We start from the raw sequence: 21,597 nt of genomic DNA on the forward strand, positions 1-21,597 counted from the left end.
AACCAGATAAAGAAATATCTGCTTAAATTAGTCTTTTATCTGAATGCATGTGTGGGGGACTTTTTCTGCAGAAAATTAGGAGGAAACAGTTATCCCACTCTCATCTGTCAGCCAGCCGCCTGTTAGCACATAGCTTCACATGAAGCCTACATAATGGAAACAAACTGAGTCAGTCCAACGGTGACATAATCCTGACATAATTATATCTTCCTTGATTAAATGTGTACAAAAGTGGACGGTAAAGGCTCCCAACTATTCCTGGACATTCCACCGACTGCCTGGCAACAGGTCCCACTCAAGAGAGTGAAAAAGGAGTCTTCTGAAAATGTTAAAATACTCCTTTAAATGCTCAGTTCAGTTAACAGAGACTTACCACAAACGGTCAAGGATCAGCACACAGCCATAAACAATTTATGCTGGGATGTCCCAATACATTAGCAAGGACACCACAATGAAAGTATCTATATGAACTTATCCAGGTATAATTCACCAGATGCCTTCAGTATAATACTGCACTCAGATCATTGTCACTTACTTAATTATTAGGTTCCAAGGGGTTCCCCAGTGAAAGCACTACACAAAGAACAATAAAAGAAGTGATCCACCCCCTTAGTAATCCAACACTAACCACCACTAAATATCTTATACTGTAGCTTACTAATTTGCTCTTCAACATGAGCCTTCAGATTCAGTGAGGTCGGTTACATAACACTGAAATGTATATTTGCTCAAACAGCAAACACCTATATACATATATATTTACCTGTATGTCAAGTGCCTCCAGAAACAAACTGTTATGTCATTACACAGGTATGCAGTCAAACCAACCGGTGTATCGTTTTAAACTCGACTATAAAGGCCCTAAAACAAGGCCAGGTGCTGCTTATTAGCTTCAGCATCCCTTTCAGTCCTTGTGTCAAGGTAACTCTAACAAACAGAGAAGGAAATAGTACAAGGCTTTTTTATAATGCTGTCAGTTCAGGACAGCGTGGTGTATAAAAAAGGGCCTGGTTCAAAATATTGCCTGGATGCAAATTGATGGAAATCCTGCTCTAATAAGGTTATGTCAACAGTACAGTTTAGCTGGGGAGGGTTTAGTCACCTGTGGCCTTCTGGAAATGATCAACCGGGCTCAAAACACACAGCATTATAGAGCTATGCTGTGCATTATAACACCATAAGGGCACCTGTCATGTCATCGCAGCAGCCTTGATGGCACGGATGTGAGTGCAGCCTGCATTCCTGTCATGTCACGCATTCATCAGCAATGAACAGAAAGGAGAGGAATTCAAAAAAGAGAAACAGAGAAAGAGACAGAGAGGTGACAGTCGACATAAGATGCATCACTTCCATTAGGCTGCTGCGCAGGGCATTCCTCGGCTTTCCCAAAGGGAGACAGAGGGAGGGGAGGGGTGAGTGTGGGGGGTAACACTGTACATGCGTAAATAAATTAGAGACACTTGTGTCCGACATGGACTGCGCTTACCTGTGGTGGCTACGTTTTGAGCATCAGACGAGCGGCTGGGTAGATCATTCGAGTAAGAGCACTCCAAGCCGAGTACCGCATAGATGACGAGTCCACGTAGCAATACATTCACTACCCTGTGGATGTAACTCATTGTGGAAATGAGGTGAAAATCTAGTAATCCGTGGGACTGACAGTGTAGATGGAGATTTAAATCACAGGTGGTGGTGGGGGGAATACCCCAGAAAAAAAAGGACAGACTGGTGAACACAGCCAACGATTAAAAAACCCCCAGTAAAAATAAAAATCTAGTCTTTTTTTAGAGCGGAAAATATGTGGTGTCACGACAAAAAAGGCACCTGAACTTCAAAAGATAACAACAATAATAATAATCCTGCAGTGGACTGACAGCTAAAAACAGGAGCCAGTCACTGACTGCCGGCACAAAACCTCACAGGAGCGTGGAAAAAGCCCACGAAATAATAGTTCATTGTTCGCCAAACTACCCTGAAAGAAGCCCTTCTTTTAAAAAAGAAAAAAAAAAGAAATCACTTTAATAGCCTCTAATGGCTTTACTGGCTGTTTCAGAGGGGTGTCTGCTGGGAGGCAGGACAAATGACAACCCCATATCCAAATCTATGCATTCAAAAATATATATTTATGTATTTATATGTGTTAGCTACCAAACACGACCAGGTTGTGTATTAGAGGGAAGCACATGCAGCCTATGTGTGGGAATTCCCTATCCAAAACAAAACCAGACTCAAAAAATGGTAGCAGCCGAGGATATCCGGGAGCTACAGTTAATGCCAAGTGCTCTGTTAAATCCTTACGTGGAGCAGTGAGTTGGAAGAAAATAGTCTCTGTACTTCCACGTATAGTATACAAACACCGGGGACAGCCTCAGCATATTGAACTCGCAGTGTCTCGTAGGTCCGCCTCTTCACACGAAAGCAGCAAATCCCACTGCATCAAGTAAAAATATTAGATGTAAATATAAATATATATGCGCCTCTTCTTGCTCCGTTTCCTGTCCCTTAGTCCTTTTCCGACCGGTATCTGTCGCACACGACATCCGCCTACTTTCCAAATGAAGTTTTTAAGTCAGCTTCTCATGGCTCGGCGCGATACTGTATCCCCCTCCAGTCATATCAGCTGCTCGCCGGCTGATGCAGACCAGTAGGAAGGGAAGCCGAGCGGGGCGGAAGTCGGTATGCAAAATGGTTTGACATCAGAAGCCGGGGGAGGAGGAGGGAGAGAGGAGGAGTGCCGGGAGAGGAAGCAACGACGGGGCGGAGGGGGGGTTAATTTGCCCCAACCACTGCCGCGTGCAGGTCACCACGGGAGGGATTTGTTTTTGTTTTTAGGGAAATTCAGCGAAGCTTGTCGAGCCAAGACGAGCACCGCCACCCGGTTGCACCACCCCGGTGTTACACGCAGAGGTACCCGCTCTTTACTCACTCCCTCGGGCAGTTTAATGGTGGTCACGGAGGAGCCCTCCAAAGAAACTTCGGGGTTTTTCTCGTCTCGGTGATGCCCGCCTCATTGTTCTCCAGGCACAGCCAAGTTTTCCTCCGTGCTGAGCGCTCTCATTGGTTGCGCTGTCCCAACATGGCAGAATCTGATTGGATGCCTCCCATGGCATCTTTTTTTGTCTCTTTTGAGGATGTTTAGCGCGGGAAACAAAGCGACGTTAAGGGATTATACTGGGTTTATTACGAGTAAACTCGGTGCTTTACTGAGAGGAAAGTGGCTGCTACTTCTGTTTCGGGCATTTCTACATTCATATCCACAAAAATGTACTGCAAAACTAAATATTGTAACAGAAGCATTTCATTTATTCATCTTTATTGACTGGAGACACTCCATTGACCAACGTGAACCAACCATAAGTTGATTTAAATTGAGTTTGTATTTGCTTTTTAATGTACTTTCCCCACAGAGAGTATATGAAAGCACCCTGATAATCCCATGCAAGAGTTTAAGATGAACAAGTAAAGGTTCAATTTTAGAAAACGCACTGGTATAAAGTATTTGGGTTTTTTTTCTCATATTTGTCACATTTATATGATTCAGATCATCAAACATATTTTAATATCATACAAAGAAAAATACCTGATGATGATCCTATTTATTAAAGGAAAATTATCCAAACCTACCCAGCTTTGTGTGAAAAAGTAATTACCCTTAAACTTGGCAGTAAGAACTACAAGCTGACATGAAGCAACAAAGCAGGTCTAGACCATCACATTACCACCATGTTTAACTGTTAGGGTGTTATGTTCTTTTAATGAAATGCTGCGCTAGTTCTGTGCTAGATGTAACAGGACCCAGACTTTCTAAAAGTTTAACTTTTGTCTCATCAGTCCACAGAATATTTCCCCAAAAGTCTCTGAGATCATCAAGATGTTTTTTGGTAAATGTGAGATGAGCCTTTGTGGTCAGCAATGGTTTCCCCCTTGATTCTCTCCCATAGATGCCATTTTTGCCCAGTCTCTTTCTTATTGATGAATCATGAACTCTGAACTTAACTGAGGCAAGCGAGGCCTGCAGTTCTTTAGATGCCGTTCTGTGTTCTGGCTGGCCGGCCACTCCTGGGGAGTTTCAATCGTTTTTGGAGATGTATGGGTATAGATATGCTGAGAACAAAACCCCGTCTTATTCACGAGTATTTTCACCCAAAAACCTGGCTGGTGAAAGCGAGCGCAACAAAAGCACTCATAAAAAACTTTATCTGTCGCAAAAGATGGATTGTAACAAAAGATTAGACCTTTATTATTCCATGTTATTTTTCCCAGTATACTATTTCCACATTTACTCAGAATGACATGTTTCTGCATATCATACGCTTTCATTGCTGGTTGATTTTACGCTCATTCCTCTTTTTGTTGTCAGAAAACTGTGACATGCATTTTACCTTCCATCAGGCTTATAAATAAGATTTTTATTGTATGGAATTGTAATCCAAGCGGTCTAGCACAGTGGAATGTAAGGCAGGCTGTTTTAGCGGCCATGGCCTAAAACTCTAACCCCATAAATGTTTAGTCATTTCATATCAGCAGTAACAAGAGCACAGAGCCAATTCATGCTGCTGTCCAAACACTTATTAAGCCCACTGTACTTGATACGGCTCTCAACAAGAAATCTTTCAGCGGCGGCCAGCCTCGGTGTTGACGGACACAACGCATGCCGCCCTGCAATGAAACACTTCAGCCACCAGGAGGAACTGCTGCGTGAGCGAGCTACAGCAGCAGGTGATGCTCGTCAAGAGTAACAGACTTGCAGGAGGCCAAAGGAGGTGTAACAGCTGATAAAAGAGTGAGCCGTGGGAGTCCTAGTAAACAGGTGGCAGATGCAGCGGAGAGCAGCAGACGAAAGAGAAGAACAGCATAATTCGATACGAGCCTGCGGAGGGAGGGAGAGGGGAGGAGAGTAGCCAGCGACCAAGGAGAAATGGAGCAGATGCCGCATGTAGGAGGAGGGAGAGCAACCGGGTCCCTCGGTGCTGCTTCCTGGTCACTTTCCCATTCTGCCCTCTCTGCAAATGACTTATGGTGAGAGTCCAGATTACAGTACGGCATGTCCAAATAACTGGTCCCAAAGAAGCAGGAACCCCACAGAGGTCGACATAATTCACGACTTTACAGGATCACAGAGGAAGAAACTCACCAAAATTAGATTTTATTTGAAAACTGGTGCAGAAAAACCACCAAAAACACGATCTTGACACTGACTGGCAGAGAATACTTTGACCCAAGTACAGACAAAAATGGATTTGACTGAATTTAAAAAAAAAACTGCATAAATAATTGAATACATTCAGGAATTAAATACATTATTTAAAATTTAAATACAATAATAAAGCACAGACAATGGTGTAAATTAAATACTGGCACTGAAGGCGCTAAACGTCTCTTAAGGGTGCAGTGATTTGCATTTCCTTCCTTATACAATAAACCATGTACGTACGCAGCAGCTTCTAATTACTGTATATATGAGCAACAGCGTAATTCAGTTTGTGGCTTTCTTTCAACATGCTGGTGCAGACTGGGGGCGTCCCGGTCTCCTCGTTCATCTGTATCGGCATTATTTAATAGCGTCGTAACAAGCAGGAGCCACAGAGCGGAATAAATTGCATGCGCTAATTAACGTTTCATTAGCCAAGCTTGGAGACGTTACTGTTATTCTCTCTCGCAATACAATCGCTGCTTCGTGCAACACGTCTACTAATGAGCTGATCCAACCGCTGCTGCCTGCGAGTGTGTGCGTGTCTTCTTCCCTGCAGAGCATATGGCTTAAGGAGGCCAGCTTAGCCTTTTACTAGTTTGTAGTCTATGCTTATATACTGTACAGCATCTCATAACACGATATTTACAGTTTATGTGCTAAAGGTGGCTTCGACTTTCTCCTTGGGATGCGGTGCGAGATGCGGTGTGGAATTGAACCGTCTGTTTATCGGACCGTTAATCATGTCGGTGCGGGTGTGGCGTAGTAGCTAAGTGGCACTTTATCCCTCCCGGCGATGGTATGCGCGTAACACGGCCCGTGCTGCCGTGTCAGCGTTCCTCACATGGCCGTGGCAAACAGAAAGACCTGGATGAGTGGCATGACCTTCAGAGTTGAAAGGTCAGCGAGGACAGCCTGCAGTGAGTTTGTCAAAGAAAACACAAATAAGAATTCTGACCTCATTCCCCATCTCACCTGTGTGAAGCACACCCTCTCCCCCGCCCCACTTCTCAACAGACAAAAAAATGCAACCATACAGGTCCGACACGCATAATAATGATGACGCAGGATCCTTGGGAACTGACAATCCTTGCTTAAGAGTACACTGTTCCCCACCCTGTCCTTTTGAGAGTCAGTGAGAGATTAAATTTAGGGAGCATATCATGTTTAGAGAGAAGGTTTACCATTTCAATGCAGGCCCCAAGGTTCTAAATATATAATATAAGGAGCAGTGTGTTATGATATCTTGTCTCTACTGGGGCAGGTGGTAAATGAGCAAGCAAATAGTGCCGGTCTCATGCATCATATTATAGTTTAACCCCAGCCTCACCCCTTGGAGGGAGGGTGGATGGAGGGAGGGGAGTCACTGTATGGTCTGCTCCTGGTTTCGGGAGCGGACGGAGCGTACAGTACAAACATGCTAAAGACCTGCATTTAGTGTAACACGAGCGACAGTGCAGGAGTCACCGCAGGCTGCACTTCTTCATCTTTTAGCTGTTTATTTGACTAATTCAAAGCTGTGATGATGATTCTGCAGCTGATCTTTTGTTACAAGACCTCCAGCAATAATTGAAATTAATGACAAAATCTCCTTTTAAGTGCTGCTGGGATTTGGATGAAGAAGTTGGTGTGCTGTGCACAGGGCGGGGTAAGAGGGTTCTTAAGTGTCGGGGTTTTTACAGACATCTGCATTCAGATGACTGGGTTACTGGTACTGAATGATCATCAGAGGCTATTTACAGCCTTCCAGGAGTATGTGAGGAGGACAGGGAGAGGGACTGAAGTCAAAAGTTTCAAATGCACACACACAAGTACAAGTCAAATATAACAGACACATGTACCTCGGCTGAAGCCAGCGACGTCACTTCCATCAGGTTCTCGGCTCGGAAGGCAAACACAGCAGCTGCTAGAACTGGAATAGAAGGATGGGAGTTGGATAGGAAGAGCTAATCAGACTCAAGCATGGAGGGCATTACAATTAAAAAAAAAAAAAAAAAAGACGAGACAAGCATGTTACTGTTGTTTACCTGCAACTACCTCCAGTGAATCATATCCAAGGATTCGATCCCAAAGAAGAAGCAGCTGATCGGTGGAAAGGTAGCCAGAAAAGGCCCGTACCATCCACTTAAAGGCTAGACGCAACCTAGAGACAAAAACATCTGTTTGTAAACTGATTTTATGGCTACAGTTGTGCAAATGTGTCATATTAGCAAGCAACTCGGGGTAAAATACCAGCATCTTGTACTATACTAATCGTAAGTGATTTTTAAAGGATCCCTGAATCAGTACTAAGACTGTAGTTCCAGTAATTCAACACTAGATGGGAGCAGCTGATAACTATAAGTCTTTATACCATACGAATAGGCAAACATCGAATGTTGATGGCCTAAACAGGAACAGACAAGAATACTAGACCAAAAAAAAACAACAACCAAAAAACCGGTGGCCGCCAGAGCTACCACTCAGCCTCCTGGCAGTACAATCTGTAAATGGCACAAATCTCATGGAAGTACAAGCTCTAGAAGACAATTACCAGGTCTCTGTAGAGGTTAATGAGGTGCATATGAGCCTTAGTGACTTTATTTACTATATCAATTCAAAGGAAAATGTCTACGTAAGAACCAGGAATAATAAATACTAAAATCATAATAAATAAAAACCACTAAAAACACTGTCACTTTTTGTAATGGTAAGAATTATAGGTTTTTTTGTTATATTGCCATGGAAATAACACTGAAACCCAAGTGCCTGGAGTGACTAATCAGAATAGTTATTACATATACTGTTAAAACCCCTTTCCAACTTCCCCACACCAGTATACATCATATCCTGTCAATCTGTTGGAAATACCCAGGAGTCTTTATGACTCCACCCCTTTGGCCTAGTAGGCTTTTACCTCCTCACCACCAGGCTGAGAACAAAGACTCTTTACATTAAGAAGACTGTTTAACCTTATATGTAATTACCATGAGGTCTAAATAGATATTTCATCACTCACATGTATGGTTGTGTTACACCAGAGCCATGTGTTAACGTTTCAGTAGCACTGTGATTTGGTTTCGTCCTTAATTGCAACTGTTTGTCCTTATCTGAATGTATAGAGAAAATCATCCATCCACCCATTCACCCTCCATTTGTTAAATCTACTAAACCAACATTGTCATAATAAACCTTAAAAAGCTTTTTAGATCCTGTGTTTAAATTTGCACGGATTAGATATTCTGTGGGCCAGCACAGCCAAATCTCAGACTCCTTTTTTCCATCCTAAAGTGCTGGGTTGTTTGTAAATGAAACCCTTTTTTGAAGCCATTTTTGCTGGGTGGTCATAAAATGAAAAGACGCATTACTAGTATTTTAGCTGCATACCTTAACCAATGCAAGATTTTCATTCAACTTGACCTCTGACCTTGATCTCAAGATCAATGTCATAGACATTTGAACTTACCTGAGATTTTTAGTAGATCCACTTCATTTGAAAATCCTATGTTGTTTCAGTCTTATGCTATCATGTTCACATCGCCCAGTGCCGACCCAACCAGCCGGCATGGTGACAACAATACCTCGAGCTTTTCAGGCTAAGTGGGGAAAATTAAATGTGATGCTCCATCTTTTAATGCCAGTTGTCATACTTCATAAAGCAACTATGACTGAATGCATGAAGTTTAAATACAATGATTGTGAGCGTGAATGTCATGTTAATTTGGGGATTTTAAGGATTTCTTTGCATTTATCCTTTTCCAAGGTGATTGTACAGTATATATCTTTAACGACTTAAAAAAACAAGAACTGGATGCACTCCAATTCTCACAGGGTCAATAGTACAGATATTGGCTTAAATATATACTTCATACACTCACTTAACTTTTCATAAGTGGTGCTTAAGGTTCAAGAGTATCTTAACTTGACAAGGTCTGTTAACTTCTCATGAGTAATCTTGACTGACTACAACTGGTAGTTTCTCTTTGCAATATCAAAAGGATTTATTGGACAGCACTCATTGGATTGACCAATACTCAGAACATTGGGTAAGTGCAATAACTCTATGGAGATCCAAGAAAGACAATGGTAGATTTACACAATTTGCGAAAGTCTGTTGGATTTCTAAACAACTGCGGATTCCAAGATCATCAGTTCAAACAGGTTTTTCTGAGTTCAAGTACAAGTTTTTCTGATGTGGGTCTGGAAGAAGACCAAAAGTGTAATCCTCAGATGAAGAAATTGGTGAGGATGTTCAGGAACAACCCAGGAACCACCAAAGGTCAAGCCTGCCATGAACTGGAAAATGCTGGCACACCAGCATTCCTGTCCACAGTGTGACCAGTTTTATCTCCTCGAGGACTCAGAGGGTACCCACCAAAAAAGTATGGCAAATACTGCAAATATGTGATGTCTTGTTAAACGAGCAGATATTTGAAGTTTACACAGCACCATTCTCGCATGAAAATATCTTTAAAGTTTATTTTGTGACCCAGAGTAATATTTCAAACTCTGCCACTCTGTGTTCCTCCGCCACTGCCTCGTTTGAGTTTTTTTGGACGAAATGCATTCTGGGATATTGCATTTTGTAATTTCGAGCTGATTGGAGACCAAAACAGGCAATTGGATTTTTTTGCATCCAAGTCTGTGATTGGCTGGTTTTGTGGCACAAATATAACGGTGTACAGAAAGAGTTGAACGCACACGGGCAGAAATGCTGAAAGCGCGAGCAACACATTGCGAGCAAGCGCAAATGCAAAAACTGAGCGAGAGGGGCTGCTGTTGTGTGTGTGTGTGTGTGTGTGTGTGTGTGTGTGTGTGTGTGTGTGTGTGTGTGTGTGTGTGTGTGTGTGTGTGTGGATAATAGCAAACACTGAAATACATTTTTTGCAAGCAGCAATGAATTTTGTTCACTCAAATGTAGCTTTTCTTTGCTCAAAATAAATTTCTCCTCAAAATGCAACACTTGCCCCTGCAAATTATGTTTTTACGTGCGCTCAATTGTTTTTTACGTGTGCTCAGAATAGTGGCACAAAAATAACGCCATAAAAAAGAAGCTTCAAACTTGATTGAAATTTGCAGCTGGACAAGTCAGTTGCCTTCTGGAGGAAAATGTTATGCTCAGACAAGACAAAGATTGAGCTATTTAGTAAACGGACTGCTTCTTATATAGCGCTTTTCTACTCTTTCTCAAAGCACTTTAAAAAACTTGCCTTATTCACCCATTCACACAAGCACTTTTTTCAACGCTTTTTCTACATAAGTGCATCTAACATTCACACTCCGATGGATGATTTGTGGATATTGCCCAAGGATATTTGGCATGCAGACACTAGCAGCCAGGGATCAAACCACCGACATTCCAACTAGCAGATGATCTGCTCTACCCCCTGAGCTACACAAACAATTAGCCACAACAAGATGTATGTTTGACAAGAAGTATGTTTGAAAGAGTAAAGGTGAGAAGACTGCAGCAACTGTCAAGCATGGTGGTGGTAACACAATGCTTTGGGGCTGTTCTGCTGCTAGCGGTACTGGTATATTGCAAAAAGTGGATGGCATAATGAAAGAAGAGGACAGGCAACCACTAGATCGTTAAAACTAACCAATGGGACAATGATCCCAAGCACACTTTTAAACTGGTTTTGGACTGGATACAGCGGGGATTGATTGGACAGGAAGTTATTCTAAGCTAATTATTCAATAGCATTGCTAGCCGCATGTTCCTGGTGAGATACACTGGACCACAGTGTGGAGTGTGCTACTCACGGCTGCACCCCAATCTGTCGCAGGTGGTAGAAGAGCTGCGGCAGGTGGGTCTGAAGCAGCCGCTCGAACTGCAGGCACAAAGACAGTATACCCTGCAGGAGCACACGAGAAACCACATCAAGTACACACATGAAGACAGAAGAAGAGAACGTTTGGATGTTGACTTTTAGCAAACACAAAATCTTACCGAGGGGTGGGAGGAAATGGAGTGCAGTCTGAAGAAGTATCGGATGTACATTTCCCTGAATACGTTGTACAGTTTGGAAGGCTCATTGTACAAGAAACACAAAGGCGCAACTGTGGGAGAAATTCAAATACACACTCCCTGTCACATCCTGCTTATACTGTCTCACTTCTGGAAAAAGCAGCAAGAGTGCCGCTCATAATCACAAACATACTCACCATACATTGAAAAGCCATGAAAAGGAATCACACCTGTTCAAAAAAGATATGCAAGTCAGTAAATTTCTTACACATAAACATCAGTTAGGTTTTCAGCGTGACAAGCCATATTGACTTTAGACTCCAGGTAAACTTTTTTTGTCTGAATGTGTGAATAATTGTGTAAATGCTGTGCTTCTGCCCCCATACCGCCTGTGATGATATAAGATTTTCAATCTAATGTGAAGAAAAGCATTCGGTGATGATAATATTAAACTATATAGAGATGGTTTGATAAACAAATGGCGCCAATCGTCTTTATTTTCATGGATTTATAGGTTAGAGATCAGGGCAATGTGAGCCTAGCTGCCATACTAAATAAGAGTACACACCGTTGCCAGAATGTAGAACACTGACAAAGTATATAAGGAAGTTTAAACATCCAAAAGTACTTTGTATTTCACTTCAGTTCCTAATAACACAAACAGTAAAAAAACACAAAAACTGATGAACACATCACTGGTAAACTCCTAAACACACTACAGTGGTCTCTCTCTATAACGCGGTTCACCATTCGCGGTCTCGCTGTTTCGCAGATTTGTTTTGATGCTTTTTTTTGTAGTACAGCGCATTGTGTTCTGTGTCCTGATTGGCTGTAGACCATTGTGACTCAATCTCATGCTGTGTCTCCTGTCCAGTACAGAATGCGTTCAGCTTGTCAAATTTAAATAAATCTTCGATCTCTAGCAGTGTGACTCTGAAGTGCTGCACTGTATGTTTGTAAGTTTTCTCCCCAACAAACACAACACATGTCGATGAAACATTTTGCACCATCAAAGGCAGCCGCAGGTGTGTTTAGTTTCATTCTTTGTAAGACAGAAGGTTTGAACTTTGAGTGTTTAAACAAGTGAGAAAAGTGTGAACATGTTCATGCCTGTTTGAGGAAAAGTGTATAAAGTGTGTAGTGAGGGGTTTTACAGCCTTAAAACATCTATAATAACTGTAAAAAATAAAGTTGGCTACTTCGCAGATTTCACCTATCGCGGGTTATTTTTGGAACATAACTCCCACGATAAACGAGGGACCACTGTACTCAGTTTGTACAAAATATCATGGAGGAATACGCTGGAAATAGCAGATCCATGTTGCAGTGCTTAACATAATCGGCTTAGGTCTCAATCACAGGGAGGCCAAGAGACCAGTTGGCAACCATGTGGCAACTACTGGACACTAGGGAAAAATGTGTGTATTCAATAGCTATTTGTGAGTGGCTGCTGGCAGTGAAAACAATTTCATTGGCTGAATGCAGGCCTAGAGACCGGTCATGACCCATGACAACCACTGGTTGCTAGGTGAAACTGTGTATTCTGCAACCAGTTGCAGAGTGGTAGCTATAGGAAAGTTAATCTCATTAGCAAAGCCATCTTACTTTTCTCTAATTTAACATGTAGATGAGCTGAGTCTGCAGTGAGGTAGTGACTTAAAGGAAGAAGTGTAATAAAATACATTTAGGCAAGGCTGGGTTGTTTAGCATATTATTACATGTACATTTTGTAACATTATATCATATTTTCACTTGTAATTCTTGCTGTTATCTTTACTACAGGTATATGTTGAATTCCCGTCTTCAGTTATTACTTTTTTATTCTTCTAGTTAATCACTCCCTCAATAGATATTTGGCCCGTTACATAAAATATTGCTGAACAGAGAAATAACACTACCAGAACATGTGAAATAATATTAAAGCTCACCGTTGGGAGGATAAACAACAGCACACTCCTCATCTCCCACTTTCCCTGTGAGACAGACAAGCAATGACATTAGCTTCTAATCTTTTAGTCATTTTAACCACATGCAAGGCTTATCATGGAAATAAAAAATTGTAGCAGCTACCAAAGAGATTTTGACTTTCTTGAAAATAAAATCACCAGGATTTTAGTGAAAATACATTTAACAGTGTTTTGATTTGTTTTTCCAATAATGGCATTTATTCAAATGACCTGGAAAATACAGACTCCTGACCATACAGACATGCTCACCCCTCTGCATCCCACACTCGTCTTAGGTCAGGTTCAAAGAAATAAACACAGCTAACATGCAAAGTCATCGGTGTATGAGAACCCATGTTATACGTGTGAAGGGGCATTCCTCTGGCCTCGTGCCATGAAGAGATGCGTAACTGTGTATATTTGTCCTTAGCTAATAATCTCACCTTGGATGTATGACTTGGGAGGTGTGGCACTGTTGTATTTGAAGTGCTCCAGGACGGCCGTGTCACGGGAGAAACACAACAACACCTGGGAGGACAAACACACGGAGTCAGACACATTTTCATGAACTGATTAAAAATGATGGTATCAGATAGTGGATTTAAGGTTTGCGATGCTTAAATTTCATGAGGGATGTATATAGGATATGTTCCTAATATGTAACAGTATCCCCCGCCTGACAACCGGGGATAAAACAGACAGCAGTTAATACTCTTATCTGCTCTGTGCTGGTGATGGCCTTGAGTGGCCCTGATTCCTCTTGGGTAAGAAATCTATTAAAGCAGAACATCTGGGGTCAGGGTTTCAGGATGTACTGAAGCAGGCAGTTACCGAGCCTTAAGTGGCTGCTTGTTTCACAAAAGGACCGTATGAGTTAGAGATCTTTCCATTACAGTCCAACTTCTGTATATTTCTGCGAACAAATTTCATTTCCTCTAGCCACTTAAGCTGAATTACATCAGCGCGGAAAAATAATCTCTAGAGAAAAGATGAAACCAGAAATTCGTACAGTTAACTTAAGACTGAAGGCGGATGAGGACTGCAGCAAATCGTGAGTTTGCTTGACCTTTGAGATTATTTGATGGGATGTCACTGTGGGACTACTTCTCAGGTCTAATTCAAATGCATTTTAGCCATCTTTAACCCTCTAATGCCAAGTCTATCACATTAGATGATATGAGTTTTGTGAGTTTTTGAGACTTCTATATAATCAACTTTCATACCCTCACCATTTCTACACACAGACAATAAAGCAGTCTTATCAATGCAGTCACATTGTATGACTAGAACAGTGCTGTGGTGGAAAGTCTTTGACTGAAGCATAAAAAAAGATCCAAACTCAAATCAAGACAGTTACATTTTTGTATTAAATGTCGATTTAATGACTTTAACAATGTCACGTGAATATATGTTTATCCAAAAGACCTGATCTGGATTTTTCCAGACATATAAAGTTCTGTACAAATGTCTCGAGACAACACTCACTTCTTTATATCTTACAATGGAAAAGGGAAATAGTTGCACTGATTTACTGAACCTCCAAATATACATGGAAATACAGTATATGAAGGAAAAACAGAGTTTGGTATGACTTTATTCTTCAACACAGCCTGAACTCTGAGCTTTCTTGTTGTTTAAGTATGTCAAGTTTCTGGGGCTGTGGACCCAGCGTTTTAAGTTTTAGTTTATTTTGATGTTTATGTTTAAGTTCATTAGGTTAGCTAAGTTCATTTGTTTATTAGATTCCTTGTGTTTTCTACCCCTGTATCTAAGTTTCCCTCACCATTTATGTTTCATGCCATGTGTTGTATGTTACCAAGTTTGTGTTGCAATGTCTGAGTTCCATGCTGTTTCCTGTTTTATTGTGAAGGTCCCTGTCCTATGTGCAGTGCATCTAGTTTTGCTTCCCCTTGTCTCATTAGGTTTGATTTGTCCCATCTGTGTTCCCACCTGTTCCCCATCCCTTTGTTATCTCTCTGTGTACTTAAGTCCTCCTTTGTTTGGGGTCAGGTTGTCTGTTGTTCACGTCATGGTTCCATGTTTCAGGTATTGTTGCATCCAGGCCAAGTTTCATGTTGAGGGTTTTTTCATGCTTATTTTTAGTTCACCAAGTTTAGGTTAATGTTGGTTTTGCTTCAGTTTGCCCTTTGTTTGTACCTTTGTTACCTGCCTCATTAAACGACTGTGACAAAGTAGACTACAGGAATAGTTCTCGAGACATCTTGAAGGACATTCAAAGCTCTTCTTTGGAAGTTTCTGCCTTTCGTTCTGTTCTCTGTCGAGATGATGCCACACTGCTTCAATAATGTTCAGTTCCAGTCTCTGGGCAGACTAATCCAAGACTGACAGTGTTTCATTGTGTGGCTTTTTTATAATATGGCATAACATTTCTGGAAAACTCTAAACTTCTGCTTACGTAGCTGCTCAAGAGCAACAATACGTGGATTATTTCAGTGCCTAGTGAGTTTAACATTAGTCAACATTGACAGGAATACTGTAGCTTTGTTCATGTACGTATGTGTTCGTCGGTTTAGCATTAGGGAGCATGATGGGCAAACAGTCGCTGAATAAACCGGTTGCCCAGTACATGCAAGTGTTTATCAGCTGAGCACTAAAGGGAAACCGAGCAGTGAGTGCCAGTGAAGCTATTAATACAAGGTCGTATCCGCATCTGGGCTGAACAAGTAAGGCAGATAAAGATGAGCGTTGCTATTAAGTGACAATTAGCTAAAACGAGTTTTAATGTTTGGGGCAATCGGTTTCTGGGTGACGTAGAAGCTCTTATCTCACAGGAATATGGAAGACACAACAGTGACTTTGTTTAATCTGCAACAGTGTAAACAACTGAACTGTACAACAAAATAAGTGTAACAAATTGATAAGGGAGGCCACGGGCAGGTTTCAAGCCTTTAACTCTGTTGATAGAAGTTAGAAACATGTCAACAGATACAAAGTTTTAACTATGCTGAAATGCTAAACAGTAACAAGTTCCAAGCAAGCACTTCATTAATATTTGAGCTCAGGTCACAACATTTTTTGAAACACAACTCCTGGTGTGGTAAGTAAACTGAGAAGAGAGCCTACCTGATAGAGGAAATCTTCAAACACAAAGTAGTAGTCGTCATTACTGGCGGTGAGCTTCACATCCTGTCGGAGAGGACGTTTTGAAATTACAATGATCTCAGAATGACGTAACGTTACAGATTATTGATGAGCACAGTGACAATGTAACTTACCTTATAGATAAGGTTGTCCACCAGCAGGTTATGCTGTATGACTCCTGCCTTTAACTGTTCATAATGCATCACATCCTGAAACAGCAGAGAGCCAACAGGTTTAATGTCAACTTTCAGGCGGTTTCACATCCAGAATCCATAAATCGCATCGCAAACGTAACAGGAATATTCCCCCCCATTTATTATTTAAAATATACCTCACTCTCTTTAACAGATCCCTCTAAGTCAAATTTATGCACCTTCTCTGTCTGTGACTACAGCAGGTTTGAACGAGGCTTCACGCAGAGGTGACGTGTTTCCGACCGCATGGTTAAAATCAAGCGCGCCTCCGGTTTGAGACAGGTTATCATAAATGAACCAAAGAAAGAGCATCTACACGATGATCGGCAGTGAACTGAGAGCAAAAACAGACGTTTCTGTGATTCTGACAGCTGAGCGAGGACACAGAAAGCACTGTGGTAATATGGACAGCGTCAGCAAAAGATAGCTCCGACAACTTCTGCTAAAATACTTCAAGTTTATATCTCCTGCTGGTATGGAGTGGAAACATGGGTCACAGCAGTTCACTTTACAGGTTAGATTCGTGGATAGTGAAATAGATCTGAATTGGACACCACTCTACAAAACTTTAAAAATAAAAGATAAAAAAATAAGAAATATCCCACTGTGTTAAATCAGGTGTAAAATGGCAAACTGTGTGATACAATAGGATCACAAAAAGAGTGCATGTTTATGACCAGCACTCAGGAAGCTGAGGATCCCTATTCAGAAGTAGGGATGCAGCCTGGCTCTTACTACAAAGTCCTGCTGTTTATAGAGTCTGTATTTACGCTGCTGAATCAAAGTGTGTTGTGTATACCGGTTTGTTTTGTTGTAAATAAATAATAAACTTTGATGTTTTATGGTGATGTCAGCCTGCTGTGGCGTCACCTCGTAGAGCGTCATATTGAAAAAATAAGCTCTCTCTGTGCCCCATCATATGATATATTAATCAATAGTGTTGAGTAGTGTTAGCGCTCAAGATCAATTTTGACCTTGGTCAAATGTTTAGCCCACCTAGGTACTCATGTCCGCCAAGGCCCAATATATTGTTGTGAAGATGATCCAAAAAACACTGTGGGTAATACAAAGTTTTTACTCTGACCTTTAGGGTCGAGCTGTTATTGGCATCTACTAGGGATGCACCGATACCGGTATCGTTAAAAGTCCCCCAATACCAAGGACCGATACCACGGTCTGAGACCTGCCTATGTTTGAGCGGCATGTAAGGGGTTAATCAAAGGCCCCGAGTGCCCGCCCCCAGGCCCCGGCTGCAGCTCAGAGCGGGGAGAAAGCGAGGCGAGACATATCAGCTGTGTGGAACTATTTCAAAGTGAACGAAGACGCGAAAACAAAGGCGGACTGCAAATTGTGCTCAGCAAAATTGTCCAGAGGAGGCTCTAAAGGTAGCGCATTTAACACAAGTAATTTAATCAAGCACCTAAAATCCCAACACAACAACGAGTACAAAGAGTTTACCCACGCTTATTAGCACAGAGGAGCATAGCTGATGCTATAGCAGTGGGACGGAAAATAGTTGGGCATTTTAAACATTCCGCCTTAGCCTACTCCCGCCTCGAGGACATTCAGGGACAGCTCAACCAGCCAATAAAGAGACTGCAGCAGGACGTACAGACGCACTGGAACAGCACGTATTACATGCTCCAGTCCCTCATTGAGCAAAAGCAAGTGCTGGGCGTGTATGTGTCCGAGCACGAACTCCCTGACTATCTCACCGCTCACCAATGGGCTCTTATGGAGACGACTGTTGCCATCCTCGCCCCCTTTGAGAAACTAACTAAAAAAGTGAGCAGCTACGACACACTAGCCTCTGATGTCATCCCAGCTGTGACTGTGCTAGTGAGACTTCTAAACAGAGAAACAGACGAACAAATGTAAAATTAAATTTTGTTTTTTTATAATTACACTGAACAAAAATATAAACGCAACACTTTTGTTTTTGCTCCCATTCCCCATGGGATGGACGTAGAGACCTAAAATTCATTCCAGATACACAATATAACCATCCCTCCCAAACAGTGGTCACAAATCAGTCCAAATGTGTGGTAGTGGGCACATCTGCTATATTGAGATAATCCATCCCACCTCACAGGTGTGCCACATCAGGATGCTGATCTGACATCATGAGTAGTGCACAGGTGTACCTCAGACTGCCCACAACAAAAGGCCACCCTGGAATGTGCAGTTTTGTCTCACAGCAAAATGCCACAGATGCCACAAGCAATGAGGGAGCGTGCAATTGGCATGCTGACAGCAGGAATGTCAACCAGATCTGTCGCCCGTGCATTGAATGTTCATTTCTCAACCATAAGCCGTCTCCACAGGCGTTTCCGAGAATATGGCAGCACATCCAACCGGCCTCACAACCGCAGACCTCGTGTAACCACACCAGCCCAGGACCTCCACATCCAGCAGGTTCACCTCCAAGATCGTCTGAGACCAGCCACCCAGACAGCTGCTGGAACAATTGGTTTGCACAACCAAACAATTTCTGCACAAACTGTCAGAAACCGTCTCAGGGATGCTCAACTGCATGCCCGTCGTCCTCATCGGGGTCTTGACCTGACTCCAGCTCGTCGCCGTAACAGACTTGTGTGGGCAAATGCTCACGTTCGATGGCGTCTGGCACGTTGGAGAGGTGTGCGCTTCACGGATGAATCATGGTTCACATTGTTCAGGGCAGATGGCAGCTGAGAATGTCCCAGTTCTTGCATGGCCAGCATACTCACCGGACATGTCACCCATTGAGCATGTTCGGGATGTGCTTGACCGGCGTATACGACAGCGTGTACCAGTTCCCACGAATATCCAACAACCTCGCACAGCCATTGAAGTGGAGTGGACCAACATTCCACAGGCCACAATTGACAATCTGATAGACTCCATGCGACGATGTGTTGCACCGCATGAGGCAAATGGTGGTCACACCAGATACTGACCGGTTCTGGGTCCCCAGACTCCCAATAGCGCAAAAAACTGCACATTCCAGGGTGGCCTTTTGTTGTGGGCAGTCTGAGGTACACCTGTGCACTACTCATGATGTCAGATCAGCATCCTGATGTGGCACACCTGTGAGGTGGGATGGATTATCTCAATATAGCAGATGTGCCCACTACCACACATTTGGACTGATTTGTGACCACTGTTTGGGAGGGATGGTTATATTGTGTATCTGGAATGAATTTTAGGTCTCTACGTCCATCCCATGGGGAATGGGAGCAGTAACAAAGGTGTTGCGTTTATATTTTTGTTCAGTGTATTTATTCTGTAATATGTTGCATACAACATGCTTTTCATTTTAAATAAATGTTCTTAATTCCAAACTAGTCCCTTGTTTGTTTGTTTTTTGTTAAATTGTAGGACTAAAGCTGTTACCTGCAAATTTAAATCATGTTTTTATTAAGTACTCGGTATCGGTATCGACGAGTACTGAAATGCAAGTACTCGTACTCGTTTCCAAAAAAGTAGTATCGGTGCATCCCTAGCATCTACCCTCACACAAAATTTGAAAATTATACCTTGAAAACTTTGAACGTTAGACTGCTAACAAACAGACAAAACAAACAAACTGATTGCACACTTCCTCCCTTCAGGGGAAGAACAAGGTGCTGGAAACATTGCCCAGAGATTTAAGTCCAAAGTAACATGACAGCACCACGCAGCTCACCAGCACATCCCAAAGGTGCTCTATTAAACTGAGATCTGGTGACTGTAGAGTTGCTTTTGTCTTCCTGTCAGCTCAAAGCAGTCTGTCCATTCTCCGCTGACATCCAAAGGCAGAGAACTGCCACTCACTTGATATTTTCTCTTTTTCAGACAAATTCTTCCACATCCTAGCGATGATTGTGTGGGGAAACTCCTAGAAAATCATCAGTTTCTGAAATAATCAGACCAGCTCATCATCAGGCACCAACAACCATGCAACATTTAAAATGACAGCCTTCTCCCTCATTCTGAGCCTTGGTCTGACATCAGTTCATCTCGACCACATCTGCTGCCTAAATGCATTGAGCTGTTGCCGTGTGATTGGCAGAAATTAAAGAGATTCGAGATTTACACAAGTTGAACAGGTGTGCCTATTAAAATGGCCTGTAAATGTCTATATTTCAGCATCAATGACACCTCCACAGTTGTGCATGTGTGCCATTTGCGCTAAATGCGCCGCCACACCATCGCAGATCTTGTTAACAACTGTTTACAATGCCAATGTGTACTCTTCTTCAGTTACATATAAGATTTAAATGATTTGCACTTTGCATTATTTAGTTTAATTACACCGCGTCCCAAACTTGTTTTCGAAATTAGATTGAGACTATTTAACATTTATCAAAGCAACACCCAAGTCATTTGACTGAAGAGATTACAGTCTTCATATTAGATCTACTGAAAGATAATTCTAATTCATAATATACACAATGCAGACAATTTTGCACCAGCCACATTTATCCTGTCTGTAACTAACCAACTGTGACTGTTTAATGTGTTTGCCCTTGTGGTATCCAAAGCCGTGCTAACGCTCTCCAGACCTCAGCCGGTTAGCCCACATAGCTCTCTCTAACGAATCAATCTCTTAATCACAAGCATTGTTTTTGCAACTTGCCACCAACATGAGACTCTGGATTGCAGCGTTTACACAGACCTCTGCCACACACACAGGGAGCCACACTGTTTGTGCTAACTGTGCTACACCCCCCAGCATCTGATTATGTTAACGTTTCTACAAACAGTCGCAGCGAGCCGATAAGCAGCACACCAGCGAATGCACGGATTGTCTAGTGTAGAAATTGCAGTTCAGTTGGTGTTATACATCATGTGTTGGTTTTTAGTGCACGGTATAAATGCAAGGATGCAAAGTGTTTAATCCTGGTGCCGTTCTCCAGGGAAACGAATACACCTGAGGTCCAATGGCCCCTCAGCTCCAAACCGTTAAGCGTGAATATGGATGCAGCTGAAAATTTCCCCTTGTAGTAAACATGCCCTCTGGGAATCACTGCAGCTGTGTGTGCACGGCTGCTCTACAGCAAACACAGCCAGCTGACGGTGGCCACCAGAGTGCAACTCGGCCATGTGTGTGTGCACAGTGTACTATACCTGTGGCTGGTTCGTGGCATTAAGGATGAGGGCCCACAGGTCTGCCCGGAGCCCGGTGGGGCAGCCCTGCCTGCTGGACTGCTGTGCTGCTGCGCTATCCTCCTCCATAACCACTACACAAGA

General features: G+C 42.4%; 2 protein-coding genes across 2 annotated transcripts in view; both read right to left on the bottom strand.

Moving 5' to 3' along the window:
* Positions 1 to 3,629, bottom strand: part of stim2b (stromal interaction molecule 2b) — a 62,900-nt gene extending 59,271 nt beyond the window's left edge. Inside the window, exon 1 of the mRNA XM_080893984.1 lies at positions 1,487 to 3,629. Within this exon, the coding sequence (XP_080750110.1) occupies positions 1,487 to 1,619 (133 nt within the window). The 5' untranslated portion in view covers positions 1,620 to 3,629. The remainder of the gene's footprint in view (positions 1 to 1,486) is intronic.
* Positions 3,630 to 4,723: 1,094 nt separating this feature from the next.
* tbc1d19 (TBC1 domain family, member 19) overlaps positions 4,724 to 21,597 on the bottom strand; it is a 28,342-nt gene continuing 11,468 nt past the window's right edge. The window contains exons 11-21 of the mRNA XM_080893994.1: positions 21,475 to 21,587; positions 16,324 to 16,398; positions 16,172 to 16,234; positions 13,531 to 13,615; positions 13,070 to 13,114; positions 11,339 to 11,371; positions 11,124 to 11,233; positions 10,937 to 11,028; positions 7,219 to 7,334; positions 7,033 to 7,103; positions 4,724 to 6,106 (exon numbers count right to left, since the gene is read on the bottom strand). Coding sequence (XP_080750120.1) covers positions 6,032 to 6,106; positions 7,033 to 7,103; positions 7,219 to 7,334; positions 10,937 to 11,028; positions 11,124 to 11,233; positions 11,339 to 11,371; positions 13,070 to 13,114; positions 13,531 to 13,615; positions 16,172 to 16,234; positions 16,324 to 16,398; positions 21,475 to 21,587 — 878 coding nt within the window. The 3' untranslated portion in view covers positions 4,724 to 6,031. The remainder of the gene's footprint in view (positions 6,107 to 7,032; positions 7,104 to 7,218; positions 7,335 to 10,936; positions 11,029 to 11,123; positions 11,234 to 11,338; positions 11,372 to 13,069; positions 13,115 to 13,530; positions 13,616 to 16,171; positions 16,235 to 16,323; positions 16,399 to 21,474; positions 21,588 to 21,597) is intronic.

The sequence above is a fragment of the Rhamphochromis sp. 'chilingali' genome (genome assembly GCF_963969265.1).
Source record: "Rhamphochromis sp. 'chilingali' genome assembly, chromosome: 1".
Lineage (NCBI taxonomy): Eukaryota > Metazoa > Chordata > Actinopteri > Cichliformes > Cichlidae > Rhamphochromis > Rhamphochromis sp. 'chilingali'.